Below are 24,145 nucleotides of genomic sequence, written 5' to 3'. Positions count from 1 at the left end.
ACTAGCAACGGCACCCCACCTCCTTTTCCTTTCTGTCTATCCTTCCTAAATTTTGAATACCCTTGGATGTTGAGTTCCCAGCCTTGGCCACCCTGGAGCCATGTCTCCGTGATGCCAATTACATCATATCCGTTAACTGCTGTCTGCGCAGTTAATTCTTCCACCATATTGTGAATATTCCTCACATTGAGACACAGAGCCTTCAGGTTTGTCTTTTTAACACCCTTTGCCCCATAAGGATTTTGCTGTAATGTGTCCCTTTTTGCTTTTTGCCATGGGTTTCTCTGCCCTCCACTTTTACTTTTCTTCTTTCTAACTTTGGCTTCTGCCCCCATTCTATTTTCCTCTGTCTCCCTGCATTGGTTTCCATCCCCCTGCCATATTAGTTTAACCCCTCCCCAACAGCACTAGCAAACACTCCCCCGAGGACATTGATTCCAGTCCAATATGTTAATATTGTCTCTTCAATACTCCTCACCATGTGGCCACAAAGCTTAGCAATAGCAATATTTTTTGTAACATAAGTAACATTTGTCAGGCTTGCTTTAACAAGGCTAAGAGTTTTAAAAGATAGCAAAAATAAATGTTATGACGAATATTTATATTAAAACCCCTGTCCACTAAGGTGTTTATTTTTAACACTATCAAAACATATGTAATTTTTTAATTTTAAATATGTTTTTTCTAAAACATTTCATATACTTCAATTTTTATTAATTTTAAATAAGTGTGGTTTTTAAAAATTTATGTGAAGTGTTTTCTTTGGTTTGGGGATATTCCCATTCATAATAATGCAGCTCCGTACAACAAAACTGGAGTTAAAAAAAATTGTGGGCGTGTTGAAATTAACCTCTTTGACAGGTTTTGCAGGCGGTACTATTTTCTGAACGAAGCCACAGGCTTTGCGCGCACAGCGTTCCTGGGCGGCGTAACATCATGCGCTGCCCAGGACTCTGCCAGTTCAAAACAGAACTCTCCGTGTGCGCCGGGACTGCAGGGAGGTGCGCATCGTATTCGCTGGTCGGAGGCTTGTATCTGCAGTTAGCCTCCGATCGCAATATTTGGCCCAATCTGTTGTACCCACTCCTGGCTCATCTCAGGAAACTGTGCAATATCAGCTCATGATTTTGCATTCATCAACTTCCATGGATGCGTAATCATGGGCTGGAAGTATGTGATTTACCTGTATATGTACCAGGAATGAACCTGGAGTTGCCACAATGGAAATTTACCCTTTACTTACCTTCTCATAGAATACTAAATAGAACTCCTAAATTTTTGTTTAAAAATAATAAAAATTACATTGCTAGTAAAAAATAAAATGTACCATAATAGAAGTGTAGTAACTGTATTACCATACCAGCTGCATGCCTGAAATATTAAAAACGGATAGTAAGAGATTTTACAGGTACATAAAAAGGAAAAGAGTGGTTAAAGTAAATGTTGGTCCCCTAGAGGATGAGACTGGGGAATTAATAATGGGGAACGGGGAAATGGCAGAGATTTAGAACAAATATTTTGTATCGATCTTCATGGTAGAAGTCACTAAAAACATCCCAATAGTGGATAATCAAGGGGCTATAGGGAAGGAGGAACTTAATACAATCACTATCACTAAAGAAGTAGTATTCGGTAAAATAACGGGACTAAAGGCGGACAAGTACCCTGGACCTGATGGCTTGCATCCGACAGTCCTAAAAGAAGTGGCTGCAGAGATAGTGGATGCATTGGTTGTAATCTACCAAAATTCCCTCGATTCTGGGGAGGTCCCCGCGGATTGGAAAGCCACAAATGTAATGCCCCTATTTTAAAAAGTAGGCAGTCAGAAAGCAGGAAACTATAGCCTAACATCTGTGGTTGGGAAAATGCTGGAGTCCATTATTAAGGAAGCAGTAGCAGGACATTTGGAAAAACATCATTCAATCAAGCAGAGTCAGCATGGTTTTATGAAAGGGAAATAATGTTTGACAAATTTGCTAGAGTTCTTCGAGGATGTAACGAGCAGGTTGGATAAGGGGGAATCAGCAGATGTGGTGTATTCACTCAAAAATCTGTCTATCTCCGCCTTAAATGTATTCAATGACCCAGCCTCCACAGCTCTCTGTGGCAGAAAATTCCATAGATTTTCAACCCTCAGAAAAGAAATTTCTCCTCATCTCAGTTTTAAATTGGCGGCCCCTTATTCTAAGACTATATCCCCTAGTTTTAGTTTCCCCTAATAATAGAAATATCTTCTCTGCATCCACCTTGTCGAGCCGGCTCATTATCTTATAAGTTTCAATAAAATCACCTCTCACTCTTCTGAACTCCAATGTGTATAGGCCCAAACTACTCAACCTACCCTCATAAGTCAACCATCTCCAGAATCAACCTAGTGAGCCTCCAATGCAAGTATATACTTCCTTAAATACGGGGACCAAAACTCTACGCAGTGATCCAGGTATGGCCTCACCAATACCCAGTACAGTTGTAGCAGAAATTCTCTGCTTTAATACTCTACCCCCCTTGCAATAAAGGCCAACATTCCATTTGCCTTTCTGATTACTTGCTGTACCTGCATACTAAATTTTTGTGTTTCATGCACAAGGACCTCCAGGTCTCTTTGTACTGCAGCACTTTGCAATTTTTCTCCATTTAAATTATAATTTGCTTTTCAATTATTACTGCCAAAATGGATAACCTCACATTTTACCATATTATACTCCATCTGTCAAATTTTTGCCCACTCACTTAGTCTGCCTATATCCCTTTGCGGATTTGTTGTGTCCTCCTCAAAATTTGCTTTCCTACCCATCTTTGTATCATCTGCAAACTTGGCTACATTACACTTGGTCCCTTCATCCAAGTCATTAATATAGATTGTAAATAGTTGAGGTCCCAGCGGCACCCCACTTGTCACTGTTTGCCAACCGGAAAATGACCCAATTATCCGGACTCTCTGTTTTCTGTTCGTTAGCCAATCCTCTATCCATGCTAATATATTACCCACAACCCCATGAGCTTTTATCTTGTGCAGTAACCTTTTAAGTGGCACCTTATCGAATGCCCTCTGGAAATCTAAATACACCACTTCCACTGGTTCCCCCTTATCCATCTTGCTCGTTACATCCTCAAAGAACTCCAGCAAATTTGTCAAGCATGATTTCCCTTTCATAAAACCATGCTGACTCTGCTTGATTGAATTATACTTTTCCAAATGTCCCGCTATTGCTTCCTTAATAATGGAATCCATCATTTTCCCAACGACAGATGTTAGGCTAACTGGACTATTGTTTCCTGTTTTTTGACTGCCTCCTTTTTTAAATAGGGGCATTACATTTGTGTTTTTACAATCTGCTGGGACCACCCCAGAATCCAGGGAATTTTGGTACATTACAACCAATACATCCACTATCTCTGCAACCACTTCTCTTAAGATCCTCGGATGTAAGCCATCAGGTCCAGGGGACTTGTCCACCTTTAGTCCCATTATTTTACCTAGTACTACTTCATTAGTGATAGTGATTGTATTAAGTTACCCCCTCCCTATAGCCCCTTGATTATCATTATTGCGTTTTCTTAGTGTCTTCTACCGTGAAGACCGATACAAAATATTTGTTCAATGTCTCTGCCATTTCACTGTTCTCCATTATTAATTCCCCAGTCTCATCCTCCAGGGGCCAACATTTACTTTAGCCACTCTTTTCCTTTTTATATACCTGTAGAAACTCTTGCTATCTTTTTTTATACGTTGTGCTCGTTTACTTTCATAGTTTATCTTCCCTTTCTTAATCATTTTTTTAGTCATTCTTTGCTGGCTTTTAAAAGTTTCCCAATCTTCTGTCCTCCCATTAGTTTTGGCAGCTTTGTATGCCCTTGTTTTTAATTGGATACTTTTGTGTATGCAATAACTCAATAGACTGAATACTGTAAACTCCGAACAGGTACAAACCTGGCTCTACTTTATTAGTGATTACATTACAAGATGGCTAGCCTTTTATACCTAGGCCGCACACACGTGTGCACAGCCCAATGACCTCCGACAGTGGTGCCACCTGGTGGTTAGTAAACCCAAGCTTACACACATGACACATACCATCCTTTATTTCTTTAGTTAGCCCGGATGGCTATCTTTTCTTTTACACTCTTTCCTCCTCACTGGAATATATTTTTCTTGTGAGTTATGAAATATCTCCTTAAATGTACATCAACCATCCCAGTCCACTTTAGCCTCATACCTTTGTAGTCTCCTTTACATTTTGCCCTCCATCTGAATTTGAAATTCAACAATATGAAGGTTAAAATCGCCCATGATTATTGCCATTCCTTTATTACAAGCTTACATTATTTCTTGATTTATACTTTAGTCCAATAGTGTAGCCTATGTTAGGGGGCCTATAGATTAAGCCCACCAGCAACTTTTTTCCCTTTATTATTCCTTATCTCCACCCAAACTGATTCAACATCTTGATCCTCTGAGCCAATATCATTTCTCACTCATGCACTGATCCCATCCTTTATTAACAGTGCCACCCCACCTCCTTTTCCTTTCTGTCTGTCCTTCCGAATTGTCAAATACCCCTGAATATTTAGTTCCCAGTCTTGGTCACCTTGCAACCATGTCTATAATGGCTATCAGATCATACCCATTTGTATCTATTTGTGCCATCAACTCATCTATTTTGTTACGAATGCTATGTGCATTTAGACAAAGAGCTTTTAAATTTGTTTCTTTATCCTTTTTTCCTGCTTGTTTCCTCTGTCCTTCAAATGCACTTTCTACATTTTTGCATTCTAATTCCAGCTTTACTCCCCTCCCTATTGAATCTATTCTCAGGTTCCCATCCCCCTGCCAAGCTAGTTTAAACCCTCCCCAGCAGGTTATAGAAAGCGGGCAGGGAAGTGGAACTGAGTCCATGATCAGCTCAGCCATGATCTTATTAAATGGTGGAGCAGGTTGGAGGGTGTCAAATGGCCTTCTCCTGCTCCTATCTCTTGTGTTCTTGTGGGCAGTCTAGATGCTTGGAGTCTAAATTCCAAAATTGCTGTCCTGTCAATGTTGAGAAGAGATGAGATTCATAATGCCAGCTGAACATAAATCACTGAGTGATTTCAGTGATAGCAAAGTCGTTGTAACATTGCAAATATATAAACTGAAGAATGCACTATAATTGAATATTGCCCATTCAAATTGCCTGTTTTTTTAGCTGCTGGACAGCCCACCACTTTATGACCTTGCCACATGCCAATCAGCAACTGGAAGCCGGACAGAACACAGATGGCCCCGATGCTCAATGCTGATCCTTGTGACGACTGCTTCACAGACAATCGCGGATAGAAACTGTCATTCACTGGATTTCTCATTAGGAGAATCATCGTTTTCCAAAATAGCTTTTACCTGCGTTGTTACTTTGGCAGCCTACACCTTGGATCATTTTCATACTTGGTGAAACCACCATTCTTTTGTGCATATAGTTAAAAAGTAGCAAACTTTGATATATATTTGCTGTTGAAAAAAAAGCTTTTAACTGGATTCAACATGTATTTAATTAATATTGTGTGATATGTAATTTATTTTATTGCCTCCAATTATGAAAAAAAGTAAACATAAAGGTGCAATGATTATTGGAGTAAGTGAATAAAACTATGTTTGCCCTGTGTAGTGAATAATAACTGTCTTCTTCCATTTCCTGGAACTAACTTGACCCATTTGTGTAACATTGAGGGAATATAGAGATCATTCTAAATAGATAGATTTACAATCATTCTGATACTTTAAATTGCTAAGTAATGCAGGTGTATTTCTTCATAATGTAAGAATATCATCTCGAGGTCTGGCATGCAAAAAAAAATGGATAATGAGGCAATAATCAGGCTGTTCTGGCTGTGCTTCTATACTAGCTAATAACAACATGCAACTACACAATTTATGAATGTGTCAGACATCGCATTTTAAAATAAAAATAGAAAGGAAAGCTGAAATCTTGTCTTCTAGGGAAATACGCATGCCAGTCCGAGATTTACTACACCCAGTTTGCTGTGTTGGAAAGAATACAGTTCGTAATCAAAGCCTGTTCTCAAATGTGTATTGGTAGTGGCTTTTACAGTGCATCAGATCTTTTAGGTTTTCAATGCTGGCTTTCTTTGACCCATTACTTAGCTAATTGATCTAAGTCGCTATAAAGAAGCATTTAGATCAATATTTTCTTCAAGTAATTGATTATTTAGTAGACAACTGTCAGACTGCAATTCGAATTCAGGACAACAAAAAGAAGAAATTGACTGCTCCCACACCTTGATAAGATTCTCTTGTATAATATAGGGCCAGTGTTCCATGTGGATTTTTTTCTCCTGTAAATCTGGTATTTTTCCTGTAAATAAAGAGACACCAAGTATTAAAATAATGAAATTTCAATAGTATTCTAGGAAATAAGATGCAAAACCTGTGCTCAAATGCTCACCCTTACCATTTGAGCTGTGAGTACAGCCTGCACCACCATTTTAGATTTTGGAAACTTGGGACATCTGTTATGGAACTGGGCATATAGCAATAAGCACCAGGTTAGAATGTTCGCCATTTTGCCTCAAACTTGGTCAAATGTTCCTTCTAAAATGCAGGAATTCCTATACACTGGGAGTAATTAAGGTGTTTGTACCCTATTAAGGTAACAAAAAAGTAAATACAATTATTTTGGTGATTATTGCACCTTTATTATAAAACATTTCACCTAACATGAAGCATTGCAACTATGAAATATTTTAAACAGTCAATCTTTCTAAGCAGGGAAAAATTGGATTACATTCAGCTGGTTTAAATTCTTTCTAAATATGTCACAAGTCACTGCTGGAATAATCCACAAGGCTCCTGAAGATTTGACTAAATTATTGTAAAACTGCACACCCATGAGTGGAAGAATTGGCTGCAGACTTGCGATTTTGGGGTTTTTTTTCTGGAATATCATTATATTTACCACAGACTTTTAAAATGTTACTCTCCTTGATTTGTAGATAAAGCAGGCCAACCAATCAAACAATTAAACTAGCCCGAGACATGCCATAATCCCTTGCTTAGCAAACCAATTATATCTGAACTAGAGGCTTGCAAAGTGATTCTATGGAGAACTGAAAGCACCTAATTAGTCAACTGCATTGTATCTGCTTTAAACAACAGCAATACAATGTCAGCTCCATATTCACTGAGGTTCTTGATTTCCTTACAGTAGGATAAATATTAAAGTGTAGTCCATAATAATTTAACAACAGTGTTAATGAGCACGCAAATAAATACATCTTTTCTTCTTTGGCTTAGCAATAATTATTTCTTAAAATTACAAGGTTGACATTTATTTATTGAAATAGTTAAAACCATGTTTTGCATGCTACTGGAGTCCTTATGCCGAGGTATTATATGACGATTGTTTGCTGTTTTCTTTATTTGTAACCATTGTTGGATTAGTCTGTTGGAATGCAAGATTTTATTTCTTTCACATTAAAACCGTGCCTTAGAAAATGCAGGTTGTTGCACACAGATGGTCAAAAGTGTTGAGCATCTGCAGTGAATGTGAAGTAATTGGTATCCGGCTCGATAAACATCTCTTGTCAGCTCTCAAATGAGCTGGGTGCAAGTGATACTGGGAAGGAGATGAGTCAGACATGACACTGAGGCCTAATTGGTTCATCTCATGTGACCAGCTCATAGTAAACTGAAGTTTCCTACCCTTCTGCATGGTTTCAGCAAAGGCTGATGCTTCTCTTGCAGATCGTACATCCATTGTGTAAAATACAGGTTTTAGCACTCAAAAGATTTTTAAAGAGGACTTTTTACATATTCTTGTACTCTTTTCCTCCTCAGAAATTAAAAATGCAGAGGAAACAGTGAACATATGTAGTAGCACATTCTGTACCTGTTCCAATAGCCCCACTTACAATCCTGTTTTATCTAAAAAATATATTAAGTGGCTACGCCTTGCACCAACGCCAAAATCACTAAGCATTTAAGTGATAATGTTGCAACTTCTGTGGAGTAAACTGTTTCAACACAGAATTATATGTAATATACAATTAAACATTAATATTTAAAACCATTGAATGCTAGTACTGAAGACAGAATATGGGAAAGAAAATACTGTTGGTAATATTAGGGAATGAACGATTAACACATTTATATGATATTCTTCTATCCACTACTTTAAAGGAGCTGTCAACTCATTTAAAATAAACAGGGGAATGCCATTGTGTTCATCCACTAACAACGCCAATAGTAATTTCTTATCTAAAATGGTTAATATAGGTGTTCACACAAGTGAACTTCTATTAATTGTAACAGAGATGAACACTTTGGTTAACCATAATAACATGAAAACATGGCTTCAATAACAATAAAATAGTCAAATAAAAATTTATTATTTTGTTTTGGAAATTACATTTTGTTTTAAAATGTTCCACTCTTTGTATGGTTGACTGTTATTGATTTTGGGAAGTCCATGTTTGGTTCATAAATCAATAAAGCTTTGTCAAAGTATCTATTGTCATGGCCATTCATGGTTGCATGATTGGACGTGGTATCCTTACAGCAGCATGCAATGAAGCTCTGCCACCATCTACTAATATCTGTGTAGAGAGCACTTACATCAGATTGTATGTGGTTAACAGCATTTTTCCAAAACATTCTTGACTAAATATGGACTTGGACTGGTGCTATTTTAAGAGAATAATTGTAACTGGGGCTAATGTTCAAAGATAAACAATTGAAAATATCTGGTATATGCTACAGTTCAACTATTGCGCTATATGTATAGTGATTTGCCTCTTGAAGGAAAAAATACAGTGTGTTCAATTAATGCAACAGCTTTTATAGTAAATGTATGTTGTTTATAAATAAAATGTTTAAAATTACTATGGTGTAATGCATTTATTTCCCACATATTGAGCTTTAGAACTTTCTAACGTGTAGTTATATAATATATGAAGTCTTATATCTGCACGCACTTCCTGTTGACTTACCCATTATAAATTCCTGTGCACATTTAAAATGTAACTTTCTAAAATATTTTTAATGTTATAATTACACCCTCTGGCCAATGGTGGTGCTGTAGCACCTCAGGTTTGTGTCTTCCAGCATCTCTGCCTCCACTGCAGCCAAACTCCTATGGTCTAACCAACTCTACTTCTCTGCTTCCCAAATTGCTGTACATTTAGCTATTTATAAATAATCAAATGTATAAAAATATGGAAAGAATATATTGTCCTGAAATTCCACAGGGATTCTACACGTCTCCCGAGACTGTGGAAATTAAAGCCTATAGCGCCGACATTGGCCTGTTCTGCACCTCCCTTTAGTGTCTCTAAGAGGCGCTAATGGGGTGCAAAACACTTTTCACCCGAGTGTTAGCTAAGGCAGGAACACGGTAGCGCCACGCCTCGCTGGTAACGTGGCGACCCCTTTCCATCTCACTGCGGAAATTGCCTAGCGTCTTTGTGAGGCTGCCACAGGCAATGTCCACTCCAGCCTTATGGGTCATGAACCGGGCCGACCTCCACTCCCGGGGCAAAAGTTAAACGGGATGCACGCTGCCATTTTTTTCTTCGGCCGACTCACCGGTCGGCCTGTTCTGCTGTTGCATGGGCTGCGGCCACGGCACCAAGCAGCCTTGGTGGCCCAGTGGTGTCCATCAAAAGGCCTGCAGAGTGCGCAGCAGCCCGCCTCTTTAATGGAAGGGGAGGGCCGTTGAAACGCATTAGTGCTACGCCGAGAAGCCACGTAGAGGTGCTGATCCCTTCCACCCATATAGTGCCCCGGACACCACCCCAACTGGAAGTGGAGCGTGACATTGTGCTCCACATCCTGTAGGGGCTGGGGATGCTGAGGATGTCATGAATAGCACATTTAGTGAGTTGGTCATACCACAGGTAAAGGTTACAAAGGGAGTTAGGGAATGGGTGACCAACAGGCAGAGCAGGAGTAGGAAGGAAGTGCAGGGGTCCGTTGTGGTCATCTCCCTCCAAAACAGATATACCGCTTTGGAGAGATGGCTCATCAGGGGAAGGCAGCAGCAGCCAAGTTCATGGCATCATGGCTGGCTCTGCTGCACAGGAGGGCAGGAAAAAGAGTGGGAGAACTATAGTGGTAGGGGATTCTATTGTAAGGGGAATAGATAGGCGTTTCTGTGGCCGCAATCGAGACTCCAGGAGGGTATGTTGCCTCCCTAGTGCAAGGGTCAAGGGCATTCTGGAGGGGGAGGGTGAACAGCCAGTTGTCGTGGTGCATATAGGTACCAACGATATCGGTAAAAAACAGGATGAGGTCCTACAAGTTGAATTTAGGGAGCTAGGAGTTAAATTAAAACATAGGACCTCAAAGATAGTAATCTCAGGATTGCTACCAGTGCCACGTGCTAGTCAGAGTAGAAATAGCAGGATAGTTAAGGTGAATATGTGGCTTGAGGAATGGTGCAAGAGGGATGGATTCAAATTCCTGGGACATTGGAACTGGTTCTGGGGGAGGTGGGACCAGTACAAATCGGACGGTCTGCACCTGGGCAGGACCGGAACCGATGTCCTTGGGGAGTGTTTGCGAGTGCTGTTGGGGAGTGTTTAAACTAATATGGCAGGGGGATGGGAATCTATGCAGGGAGACAGAGGGAAGTAAAATGGAGGCAGAAGCAAGAGGTAGAAAGGAGATAAGCAAAAGTGGAGGGCAGAGAAATCAAAGGCAAAAATCAAAAAGGGCCACATTACAACATAATTCTAAAAGGACAGAGTGTTTAAAAAATAAGCCTGAAGGTTCTGTGTCTCAATGCGAGGAGCATTTGTAATAAGGTGGATGAATTAACTGTGCAGATAGCTGTTAATGGATACGATGTAATTTGGATTACAGAGACATGGCTCCAGGGTAACTAAGGATGGGACTCAACATCCAGGGGTATTCAATATTCAGAAAGAATATACAGAAAGGAAAAGGAGGTGGGGTAGAGTTGCTGGTTAAAGAGGAGATTAATGTAATAGTAAGGAAGGAGATTCGCTTGGATGATGTGGAACCTGTACGGGTAGAGCTGCGGAACACCAAAGGGCAGAAAACAGTTGTGGGAGTTGTGTATAGACCACCAAACAGTAGTAGTGAGGTTGGGGATGGCATCAAACAGGAAATTAGGGATGCATGCAATAAGGGTACAGCAGTTATCATGGGTGACTTTAATCTACATATAGATTGGGCAAACCAAACTGGTAGCAATATGGTGGAGGAGGATTTCCCAGAGTGTATAAGGGATGGTTTTCGAGATCAATATGTCAAGGAACCAATTAGAGAGCTGGCTATCCTAGACTGAGTGTTGTGTAATGAGAGAGGATTAATTAGCAATCTTGTTGTGCGAGGCCCCTTGGGGAAGAGTGACCATAATATGGTAGAATTCTTCATTAAGATAGAAAGTGACACAGTTAATTCAGAGACTAGGGTCCTGAACTTAAAGAAAGGTGACTTCGATGGTATGGGAAGTGAATTGACTAGGATAGACTGGCGAATGATACTTAAAGGGTTGAGAGTGGATAGACAATGGCAGATATTTAAAGATCACATGGATCTTTGTGCACAGTTTTGGTCTCCTAACTTGAGGAAGGACATTCTTGCTATTGAGGGAGTGCAGCGACGGTTCACCAGGCTGATTCCCGGGATGGCGGGACTGACATATCAAGAAAGACTGGATCAACTAGGCTTGTATTCACTGGAGTTCAGAAGAATGAAAGGGGATCTCATAGAAACGTTTAAAATTCTGACGGGTTCAGACAGGTTAGATGCAGGAAGAATGTTCCCAATGTTGGGGAAATCCAGAACCAGGGGTCACAGTCTAAGGATAAGGGGTAAGCCATTTAGGACCGAGATGAGGAGAAACTTCTTCACCCAGAGAGTGGTGAACCTGTGGAATTCTCTACCACAGAAATTTGTTGAGACCAATTCACTAAATATATTCAAAAAGGAGTTAGATGTAGTCCTTACTACTAGGGGGATCAAGGGGTATGGCGAGAAAGCAGGAATGGGGTACTGAAGTTGCATGTTCAGCCATGAACTCATTGAATGGTGGTGCAGGCTCGAAGGGCCAAATGGCTTACTCCTGCACCTATTTTCTATCTTTCTATGTTTCTATGAATGAACTTCAACAATTCTACATCTCTGTCTGGCATAAAAATAAAATGAGGAAGGTGGCTCAACTGTGGCTAACAAGGGAAATTAGGGATAGTGTTAAATCCAAGGAAGAGGCATATAAATTGGCCAGAAGAGGCATATAAATTGGCCAGAAAAAGCAGCAAACCTGACGACTGGGAAAAATTTAGAATTCAGCAGAGGAGGAAAAAGGGTTTAATTAGGAGGGGGAAAATAGAGTACGAGAGTAAGCTTGCAGGAAACATAAAAACTGACTGCAAAAGCTTCTATAGATATTTGAAGAGAAAAAGATTAGTGAAGGCTAATGTAAGACCCCTTGTAGTCAGAATCAGGTGAATTTATAATGGGGAACAAAGAAATAGCAGATCAATTGAACAAATACTTTGGTTCTGTTTTCACCAAGGGAGACACAGATAATCTTCTGGAAATACTAGGGGACCGAGGGTCTAGCGAGAAGGAGGAACTGAAGGAAATCCTTATTAGTCAGGAAATTGTGTTAGGGAAATTGATGGGTTTGAAGGCTGATAAATCCCCAGGGCCTGAAAGTCTGCATCCCAGAGTACTTAAGGAAGTGGCCCTAGAAATAGTGGATGCATTGGTGGTCATTTTCCAACATTCTATCGATTTTGGATCAGTTCCTATGGATTGGAGGGTAGCTAATGTAACCCCACTTTTTAAAAAAATGAGGGAGAGAAAACAGGGAATTATAGACTGGTTAGCCTAACATCGGTAGTGGGGAAAATGTTAGAATCAATTATTAAAGATTTAATAGCAGCGCATTTGGAAAGCAGTGATAAAATCGGTCCAAGTCAGCATGGATTTATGAAAGGGAAATCATGTTGGACAAATCTTCTAGAAATTTTTGAGGATGTAACCAGTAGAGTGGACAAGGGAGATCCAGTGGATGTGGTGTATTTGGACTTACAAAAGGCTTTTGACAAGCACCCATACAAGAGATTAGTGTGCAAAATTAAAGCACATGATACTGGGGGTAATGTATTGACGTGGATAGAGAACTGGTTGGCAGACAGGAAGCAAAGAGTAGACATAAACTGGTCCTTTTCAGAATGGCAGGCAGTGACTTGTGGGGTACCGCAAGGTTCAGTGCTGGGACCCCAGCTATTTACAATATACATCAATGATTTAGATGAAGGAATTGAATGTAATATCTCCAAGTTTGCTGATGACACTAAGCTGGGTGGCAGTGTGAGCTGTGAGGAGGATGCTAAAAGGCTGCAGGGTGATTTGGACAGGTTAGGTGAGTGGGCAAATGCATAGCAGATGCAGTATAATGTAGATAAATGTGAGGTTATCCACTTTGGTGGCAAAAACAGGAAGGCAGAATATTATCTGAATGGTGACAGATTAGGAAAAGGGGAGGTGCAATGAGACCTGGGTGTCATGGTACATCAGTCATTGAAAGTTGGCATGCAGGTACAGCAGGCGGTGAAGAAGGCAAATGGCATGTTGGTCTTCATAGCGAGAGGATTTGAGTATAAGAGCAGGGAGGTCTTACTGCAATTGTACAGGGCCTTGGTGAAGCCACACCTTGAATATTGTGCACAGTTTTGGTCTCCTAATCTGAGGAAGGACGTTCTTGCTATTGAGGGAGTGTAGTGAAGGTTCACCAGACTGATTCCCGGGATGGCAGGACTGACATATGAAGAAGGACTGGATCGACTAGGCTTATATTCACTGGAATTTAGTAGAATGAGAGGGGATCTCATAGAAACATATAAAATTCTGATGGGATTGGACAGGTTAGATGTAGGAAGAATGTTCTCGATGTTGGGGAAGTCCAGAACCAGGGGGTACAGTCTAAGGATAAAGATAAGCCATTTAGGACCGAGATGACGAGAAACTTCTTCCTCAGAGAATTGTGAACCTGTGGAATTCTCTACCACAGAAAGTTGTCCTTCGTTAGATATATTCAAAAGGGAGTTAGATATGGCCCTTGTGGCTAAAGGGATCAAGGGGTATGGAGAGAAAGCAGGAATGGTGTACTGAAGTTGAATGATCAGCCATGATCATATCGAATGGTGGTGCAGGCTCGAAGGGCCAAATGGCCTACTCCTGCATCTATTTTCTATGTTTCTATGTTTCTATGTAACCCGAATTTTTCAGGCGGGGCAGGACTTCTGTGCCGGGTGCAGGATGTTCCACCCCAACTCAGTTACCACCCCCAAAGGGGGCGCAACCCAATTTCGCCCCCTATGATTTCAAATCTGCAGCTGAATTATATTTGCGTGCCAAGGCCCAATGATCCCTTTCCCTCAAACTCTGCTTCATCTGAAGACTCACTTGGTCTTGACTGTTCCCTCCACCATCCCCCACCACACCCCGCAAGTAAAGCTATGGAGGATCAACATAAATACATGTTATACATATGGTAGATAGTCCATGACATTGCTCACAGTGGGTCTGCTGCTCATCTGCTGTCTGTGCCATGTTAATTCTGTTGCTCTGTGTTGCTTGCCCTCCAGTCTTTTGTGGCTCTTTCTGTTCCTCCAATTCCTGTCTCCCTGGCCCTCCAATATCCAATATAGATAATAACTGAAACAATGGACACTCATAGATCTTTATTCCATATCAACACTGGATGGGCAGAGCTTGAAATCAAGCAGTACTTTTAAAACAAACTTTCAGTAGGCTATAGCAGCCATTGTTTTAGCAGCTAACATTACAGGGAATTTAACATTAAAACCCTCTATCACATCACCACCTACAAGCGTAACAAGCACTGCAGGTAAATATTGACACTTTAAAAATGTTTTCTCCCATTTCTAATGTCCTTTAGGGAAGGATAGCTCCTGTCCTTACTCGGTCTGGCCTATTTGTGACTCCAGACCCAAAGCAATGTTGTTGACTCTTAACTGCTCTCTGAAATGGCCTATGAAAACCACTTCAAAAATCTCTAAGTATGAAACCAGATGGATCAGTCAACATAGACCGACGCACCAGATTCAGACCAGATGATGGCCAGGTCTAGATAAAGATATAGAGTACACCATTAGTCATTGTACAACATGTCAATCGGTAAGCAAGAAACCACCATCAGTACCATTACAGCCATGGAAATGGCCTCCCAGAGTATGGCAAAAGTTATTTATAGATTTTGCTGAGTTTGAAGGTCAACAATTGTTCTTTGTGATTGATAGTGATTCAAAGTGGGTAGTGGTGTTTCCGATATGGAAAATAACAACACATAAAACACTAGACAATTTGTGAAGATTGTTTTCTTCTTATGGCCTCCCAGAAGAAATTGTGTCTGATAATGGGCAATTTTGTTCAGAAGAATTTTCAGAGTTCATGAGCAGAAATGGTGTGAAACATACCAAAGTTCTACCATACCAGCCTGCTTCAAATGGTGCAGCATTGTGCAAAGTACAAATTGTAAAACGTGCCCTCATCAACAAATGTTGGATCCAAATCCAAAGAAACAGCAGTTGTTGTAGGATTACAAATTAGCAAATTTTCTAATTACTTATTGAAATATTCCACATGCAACTACTGGTAGAACACCAGCAGAGTTGTTTCTCAAATGACAACCATGAACCAGGTTCTCATTGTTAAAGCCAAACCTGGCACAGTCAGTAGAAGAGAAGCAATTAAGACAGAATGAGAATCATGATAGAGGTAGAGTAAGAGAGAGAAGTGTGAAATTGAATCAGAAGGTGAGAATGAAGAGCCATCACCATAAATGGTTAAAGTGGTTACCAGGAAGAGTAGTGAAGATATGTAGTCCTTGCACATATTTGGTCAAGATGTTTGATCATGGAACAGTTAGGTTTGTTCACATTGATCATATTTTACCTACAGATGTGGAAGGATTTGAAAGTTGGAATGATTCGATTATTTTTGGTGAGTCAGATAATCTTGTTACAAGTAGAGTACCAGTAGCAAATCCTACATCAGATGTACTAGAATCAAGTTCAAGAGAAAGTCAGAATTTAAGGCTGAGTCCGAGTCAGTTAGACAACAATCTGAAGTTGTAGAGAGTCCAAATGCAGATCAAGGATTGCCCTTGGAGAAAAACTTTCCTCAGGTTCAGCTTGGAATGAATCTAAGTTCAATACCAAGTTTGGAAAGTTCTGTTCAAGAGCGAAGGTATCCTCTCCGAAACAGAAAACCAGAGGTTACTTTGGATTTGTAAATATGGCAAAATAAGTCTATGGGCTAGACTTTCCATTATTGTGCAGATCGCCCAAAAATGGGCGTTATTTCCAGCATTGGCGTTTATTATGGGTTTTGAGATCGGCAGATTACCGGCCATTTTCAAAATCCCTAGTTTCCATTTTATAAAATGGGCGTTAGTGGGAGCGATGTGAAATGAGTGTTAGCGGTAACTTTTTTGCCCTTCTGCCATAAAATTCGGCGTTCATAGCAACACCATGGCAATGGTCTTTTTCCCCATTTCAGAGGGTCAGGGGTCATCAATACATGCGCAGAAGAGGAGAGAGTGAGAGAGCAGAGAGGAGGTGAAAGCATGTTGTTTGGCTATTGTGGGAGCTAGGAAAGATATTTTGGAGGGGTAAGAAGAATTGAGAGGACTATTTAGTTTGTTTACACCAAAATTTGGGGGAAAAAATTATTTACATAGAAAGCATGGAGGAGTCAAGACAGCACGATGTGGAGGGGGAGGAGGCTGGTCAGAGCAATGAAGTAGGAGAGGAAGTCATGTAAGATTCGGCAAAAACATCGGCATAAACGTTTGGACTTATAAGTTTTGAATTTTGCTGGGACACATTCACTGTACAGCAGAAGAGCGAACCTGAGCAGGACCAAACATGTTTAAGTTTAATATACATCAACTGGGCGGGAATGAGAATGGCTGAAAGCAGGTTAATTGGGCGCCTTTTGTCATGGAATGGGAACCCATCAGTGAGACATTAAGTAAGGTGGCCAGTGTTTCAGGCCATCGAAAGACAAAGGAAAGCTATTTTGTCCAGACTCGTCGGAGCCACCCCAGTTTGACAAATGGGCAGGCAAAGACTTGATTTTTGCTTTTCAGTTGGACAACCTCAGGTGGGAAGGACAGTTGGACTTTTAGCAGTCTTGCAGGTATAAGAGAAGGCAGTTGGAAGCCATCTCTCTCTCTTCCCTCTTCTACGCCTGCTTGCAATGCACAAGGACGGAGCACTCCATCTGGAATGAAGAGAAGAAACCACCATTTACTAGCCAAGAGAGCCTTGCTACTTCGACTGGGAGACTGATCGTGAGACTGGACTTGAATACCACAGTTTGGTACGGACCCAGAAGATACGCCTCATCAGGAGAAGCAGCGAGTAAGCCAGAGGGGTAATTGGTAAGCATTTATCCCAGCCCACGGATCTTTATCCCAGCCCACGGATCTTTATCCCAGCCCACGGATCTTTAAGACCACCGCATAGTGTGAAAGGATGACGTTATTGTGTTTCTAACACAGATGAGGCTGCACACAGGGAAGTTAAAGTAACAGTGACCTCAGTCTTTAATAAGACACTCCAGAGTGAGGAACAGGCCTTAGGGGCCGGCTTATATACAGTGCTCCCAAGGGATGCTGGGATCCCTTGGGACTTCAGGGGATGCGCTCCCTGGTGGTGGAATATGGGAGTGCATGCTTTACAGATGCACAACATCACTCCCCCCGCCAAAGTCACAGTGAAAACTATTTACAAGATGAGGCGGTCGGGAGCCTTTCTTTCCCTGGTGGACCGCCTCGGTACAAATGTCTGTTCTGGTGTGTTGGCTGTGCCCTTGCTGGACTGGCGTGTTGTTGGTCCTGCAGGGCTGCTAGGTGAGCCTGGCTTTGCTGGGCTGTTGGGCGTGATAGGTTCGATTTCCTGGTCCGGCGTGGTGTCGTTGATTCTTTGGGTGTGTGTTGTGGACTCGAAAAAGGTGGTGTCTGCTGTGGGTTGTTCAGGGCAGTGTGAACCACAGCCTCATTTGGTCCAGGTGCTTTCTGCAAATTTGTCCATTGTCTAGTTTGACTACAAACACCCTATTCCGTTCTTTAGCTATCACCGTGCCCGCAATCCACTTGGAACCATGTCCATAGTTTAGCACATACACAGAGTTATTCAGATCAATTTCTCGTGACACAGTGCCGCGACCATCGTTTACATTTTGTTGCTGCCGCCTGCTCTCTACCTGATCATGCAGTTTGGGGTGAACCAGCGAGAGTCTGGTTTTAAGTGTCCTTTTCATGAGTAGCTCAGCCGGGGGCACCCATGTGAGCGAGTGGGGTCTCGTGCGGTAGCTGAACAGTACTCAGAAAAGGCGGGTTTGGAGTGAGCCTTCTGTGACTCGTTTAAGGCTCTGTTTGATGGTTTGTACTGCCCGCTCTGCCTGCCCATTGGAGGCTGGTTTAAACGGGGCCGAGGTGACATGTTTGATCCCATTGCGGGTCATGAATTCTTTAAATTCGGCACTGGTGAAACATGGCCCATTGTCACTGACCAGTATGTCATGGGTGGCAAACATGGCCCTCAGGCTTTCAATGGTGGCGGTGGCGGTGCTTCCTGACATTATTTCACATTCAATCCATTTTGAAAAAGCATCCACCACCACCAGGAGCATTTTACCGAGAAACGGGCCCACATAGTCGACATGGATCCTCGACCATGGTTTGGAAGGCCAGGACCACAAACTTAGTGGTGACTCTCTGGGCGCCTTGCTCATACGCTGTATTGCCGTACACAGGACTCTAAGTCAGAGTCGATACCGGGCCACCACACGTGGGATCTGGCTATCGCTTTCATCATTACGATGCCCTGGTGTGTGCCGTGGTGATCCGAAATGAACGTCTCCCTGCCCTTTTTTGGTAGCACTATGCAGTTACCCCACAACAGGCAGTCTGCCTGAATAGACAGCTCGTCCTTTCGCCGCTGGAACGGCTTGATTAGCTCTTGCATTTCAACGGGGATGCTGGCCCAGCTCCCATGCAGCACACAGTTTTTTTTACTAGGGACAGCAGAGGATCTTGGCTGGTCTAAGTCCTAATCTGGCGGGCGGTGACAGGTGATTTATCATTTTCAAACGCTTCCATGACCATGAACAAGTCTGCGGGCTGCGCCACCATCAACAAGTTTGCAGGCTGCGCTATTTCCACCGCCGTGGTGGGCAATGGTAGCCGACTGAGAGCATCCGTACACTTCTCGGTGCCTGGCCTGTGGCGGATGGTATAGTTATACGCTGATAGCGCGAGTGCCCACCTTTGTATGCGGGCTGAGGCATTAGTATTTATCCCCTTGTTTTCAGTGAACAGGGATGTGAGGGGCTTGTGATCGGTTTCCAGCTCAAACTTGAGGCCAAACAGGTACTGATGCATTTTCTTTACCCCGAACACACACGCTAATGCCTCTTTCTCAATCATGCTGTCGGCCCTCTCGGCCTTAGACAAGCTCCTGGAAGCATAGGAGACAGGTTGCAACTTCCCCGCAATGTTAGCTTGTTGTAATACACACCCGACTCCGTACGACGACGCGTCACATGCTAGCACGAGTCTTTTACACGGGTTGTACAATACAAGCAGCTTGTTGGAGCATAAAATGTTTCTGGCTTTCTCAAAAGCAATTACTTGTTTGCCCTCTCTGAGCAGCCTGTCCAATTCACTCTCAATTTTCTCACGCATCACATATGGCACCGCTCTGGCTTTGTGATGCACTGGTCTGGCATCTGGGGTGATGTGTATCACTACTTTGATGCCCTTGAACGTTCCGACACCGGGTTGAATCAGTGACCCGAATTTTTGTAGGACCTGCGAGCATGAACTTCGCTCCACAGACGAAATGGCGTGCACATCTCCCCATTTCCAATTCATCTCGGCTAGCCAGCTCCTTCCCAAAAGCACGGGGCCATTTCCCGGAACAATCCAGAGTGGCAGGCGGTTCTGTGATCCATTGTGTGTTACCACCAGGTTTGCACTGCCCAGCATTGGGATGATTTCTTTGGTGTATGTGCGTAGCTGCGTGTCAATGCGTTCCAGTTTGGGCCTGCTAGCTCTGTGTGGCCATAGTCTCTGAAATTGTTGGACGCTCATAAGGGACTGGCTGGCTCCTGTATCCAGCTCCATGCTCACCGGGATGCCATTCAATAAAACTTTCATCATCATGGGTGGCGTTTTCGTGTATGAGCTGCGGACGCCAGCCACATGAACCCTCTGAACCTCAGCATCCATGGCTTTTCCCCAGGCATCATCCTGCATTGCAGACCCCTCCTCTGGTACCTCTGTTTCATAGATTAGCCTCACTGCAGCCTTTTTGCACATTCTAGCCAAATGTCCTCTGGCATTACAATTCCTGTAGGTGAACTGCTGGAACTTGCAGCTTTTAGCGGTATGTCTACCCCCCACATCTCCAGCATTGGCTGAGATTGTTGTTCACAAAATGGCTGTTACCAGGCATTCCTCTCTGATTGTCCCCTTGGTTGTTTCTAAGCACTCTGGTGGTGGGTGTCAATTGTCCCATCACAGGACGCATTGTTCCTCTTGATGGCGTGAACTGCCGATCCTCCTGCCATTGTTTCTGTTGCTGTCCCACCCTGGAGCCTGTTGCTGCCTGGGCAGTGTCGAATTGCCCTTGCCTGCCTGCGGGGTTCTAAATCACTTTTACAACATTAACTCCCTGGTTCATCGCAACGTTAAAACCAGGGCTGTTTGCGTAAATTATCTTGGTCTCCTCTTCCCCCACCAAGAAGGTCTGAGCTATCAAAGCTGCCCTTTCCAAAGTCACGTCCTTGTCCTTAATAAGCTTCCTGAAAATATCGGCATGACTGATGCCCTCAATGAAAAAATCCCTTAACATCTCCCCCCTGCAGGCGTCTGTGAACTTACAGAAGTCTGCAACGAAGTCCGAGATGTTTTGCCCTTCCCGACGCCGGTGTGTGTAGAACTGGTGCCGGGCCATGTGTACGCTGCTCACCGGTTTCAGATGTTCGCTGATCAGCTCGCTGAGCTCTTCGAAGGACTTGTCGGCTGGCTTGAGAGATGCAAGCAGGTCTTTCATCAGCGCGTACGTTTTTGTCCCGCAACTTGTCAGTAGATGCGCCTCCGCTTGTCAGCCGCTTCCACTCCCAACCAGTCCTTTGTGACAAAGGTCTGTTGGAGTCGCTCCACAAAATCATCCCAGTCCTCACCCACACAGTAACGTTCCTCTGTGCTACCGGTGGCCATCCTTGTTCAGTGATTCCCGTTTCTCGTCGCCAGATGTAGAGTTCTCAACTCGAGAACATATTCACATGAGGCATATACTGCAGACAAGGTCACTCATGACCTGCACGTTTATTCCCAGGACCAAGGAGTGCTGAGCATGCATGGAACCTCCCTTTAAGTACCTGGCTGACCAGGTAAGGAGTGTCTCCCACAAGTTCACCCCCTGTGGTCAAGGTGTGTATTTCACAGTTGTATACAGTGTACAGTGTTGTTACATATTGGTTACAATTATGTGAAGGTTGCAAACATGACAGAAGCCTCCACAACGCCAACAAGGTGTGAATTGCCTTGCATTCATCCTTTGTTGGAGACTCTGAGTCATCTGGGTCACCTGAGGCCTGCTGGCAGTTGCAGACTCGTGGGTTCTGCCCTGTACATTTCTGCTAGCAAACACAGTTCCAGTTAATTTATGAACATTGCTAGCACTTGTGTGCTGAGAGATTTGTTTGGTGTTATCACTGGTGGACATAAACGCCTGTGCTATCGCAATGGCTTTACCGAGGGTTGGTGTCTCTACAGTTAAAAGTTTTCATAGGATGATCTCGTGGCCAATGCCCAGTACAAAAAAGTTTCTGAGCATTTGCTCCAGGTAGCCATCAAACTCACATTGTCCTGCAAGCCGCCTTAGCTCGGCGACGTAGCTCGCCACTTCCTGACCTTCAGATCGCTGGCACGTGTAGAACCGATACCTCGCCATCAGCACGCTCTCCCTTGGGTTAAGATGCTCCCGAACCAGTGTACACAGCTCCTCATATGACTTATCTGTGGGTTTCACCGGAGCCAGAATATTCTTCATGAGGCTGTAGGTCGATGCCCCGCAGATTGTGAGGACCGCTCTCCTTTTTGCAGCGCTTCCTTCTCCGTCCAGCTCATTGGCTACAAAGTACTGGTCTAGCCGTTCGACATAGGCATCCCAGTCCTCACCCTCTGAGAATTTCTCGAGGATGCCCACAGTTTGCTGCATCTTTGCGTTGGATTCGTATACTCGTTGCCAGTTGTTGTGTTCCTAACACAGATGAGGCTGCACACAGGGAGGTTAAAGTAACAGTGACCTCAGTCTTTAATAAGACACTCCAGAGTGAGGAACAGGCCTTAGGGGCCGGCTTATATACAGTGCTCCCAAGGGATGTTGGGATCCCTTGGGACTTCAGGGGATGAGCTTCCTGGTGGCGGAACATGGGAGTGCATGCTTTACAGATACACAGTAGTCGTGTGTCCCAGCTAAGCCTTAGGGGTTTTCAGGGAAGGTGTTTTAGACGTGGGTACTTCACATTGGGGGCCTGTTTAGACAGGCCAAACTGTATTGTACTGCATTTGTTTGTTTTACACACCAGGGTGTGTGTGGTTTTACTGGCTGCAGGTGTGTGTTTTAACTTTAATAAAAGCATTGCTGGTACTCGGACCAAGGTATCTGTCCTTGACTCATTCATCCGTTCAGTACAGTAATTCCAGCGTTAGAACTATTGTAAAGTGAGGGTGCTTCGAAAACACCTAAGGAAAACCACTTACAGAATTTGGTGACCATGGCAGGACGTTGGGCATACTGAACAGAGAGTTATGGAAGATATTAAGGCCAAGAGATCAGCAATAGGGGCTAGGATTTCCTCATATGTCTTTGGGAAAGTTAACGTAACAGAACAGTGGGTACTAGACCTTTTGCGGGCTGAGAGTCCGGAGGACAAGGCTGCTGAGTGGACGGGGAGTAAGGAGCATAAAAAGGTACAAGAAAAGGCCATCTGGCTCCTGTGTCTGCAGAAGCAAGTCCAACTGCTTAGGGAGCCGGTTGGTGGACTTAAGGCAGAGCTCAAAGAGTCCGAGAAGCAGTCAGCCGCAAGGGCCGTGGTAGGAACGAGGCTTTTAGATGAGTTGAGCGAAGATAAGCAGGAGAGGCACATTCAGGAGGAAACCTCCTGTAACAAAAGGGAGTACCTGCAGTGTCAGGTAACAGAGGCCAAGCTCAATGAGCAGGTCACACGGGAGGAGACTGCTCGTCTAGCGGGTAAGATAACGGGCTGGAGGGGCGACTGAAGGATATTAAGACAGCGTATAGGGTTTTGAGAGTGGGAATCACAGGCCCTGTCAAGAGAAAATCCAAAGCTTGTCCCACGCTCTATCCAAGGCCAAAGGAATGGTCTGCCTAATGACCCCGGGGGGAGCCCGGGTGGACTGGGAAGGGGAAGGGGAAGACTGTGAGGATTGGGAGCCGGACAGGGATGCACGACCTCCGTCAGAGGCGCCAGGACCCATGCATTCCATACGGCAGCGGAAATACAGTGGCCAAGGTCAGGGGGCACTGCAAAGCAATTTTGTGGTCCCATTCACAACGCCTCAGCTGCAAAATATGCTTTCAGGGGTGCTCAAGCTTACCAAAGAAGGAGACCCATCGGTCCACTTCATGGAGGTGGAACAGGTGGAAGGGATTAATGGTTGTAACGAAGCGGAGATTCACAACCTGCTATTATTTTCCCTGGAGGGGAAGATATATCAGGCCCTATCTGCTGAAAGCAAAAGGGGGCAGGGAACCGTAGAGGACTTAAAGGCGCAAATCCTAAGAGCCTATGTCCCGGCCACAGAAACAGTATAATTTCCCCAGGGAGGCAGAGGCTGACTTAGAGATGGCCCTGGGATCTCTGGTAACCCAGGAGATGTTGAGGCTCATAGCCACAGACGTGAACTCTCCACTTTGGCCGGTTTGGAAACCGGACCAGTTGTGGATGACCACCGTGGACTATCGGGTGCTCAACAAGAACATCCCTGCTTGCGCTCCCTCTGTCGCAGCCGTAGCCGACCTGATAGGGAGCATTCTAGCATCCGCGACCACA

General features: G+C 43.5%; 1 protein-coding gene across 5 annotated transcripts in view; it reads left to right on the top strand.

Annotated features, from left to right (window-relative positions):
* LOC139242191 (LIM and calponin homology domains-containing protein 1-like) overlaps window positions 1-8,874 on the top strand; it is a 570,211-nt gene extending 561,337 nt beyond the window's left edge. For 4 of the 5 annotated variants that reach the window (XM_070870287.1, XM_070870279.1, XM_070870273.1 and 1 more), the window contains one exon: window positions 5,187-8,874. In XM_070870287.1, coding sequence (XP_070726388.1) covers window positions 5,187-5,429 — 243 coding nt within the window. In that variant the 3' untranslated portion in view covers window positions 5,430-8,874. The remainder of the gene's footprint in view (window positions 1-5,186) is intronic. The other variant, XM_070870269.1, reaches the window with a different exon arrangement.
* The last annotated feature ends 15,271 nt before the right edge of the window (window positions 8,875-24,145 follow it).

Source organism: Pristiophorus japonicus, chromosome 2 (genome assembly GCF_044704955.1).
Source record: "Pristiophorus japonicus isolate sPriJap1 chromosome 2, sPriJap1.hap1, whole genome shotgun sequence".
Classification (NCBI taxonomy): domain Eukaryota; kingdom Metazoa; phylum Chordata; class Chondrichthyes; family Pristiophoridae; genus Pristiophorus; species Pristiophorus japonicus.
Note: the sequence above shows the minus strand (reverse complement) of the source record. Positions and strands in the feature narration are given on the sequence as shown.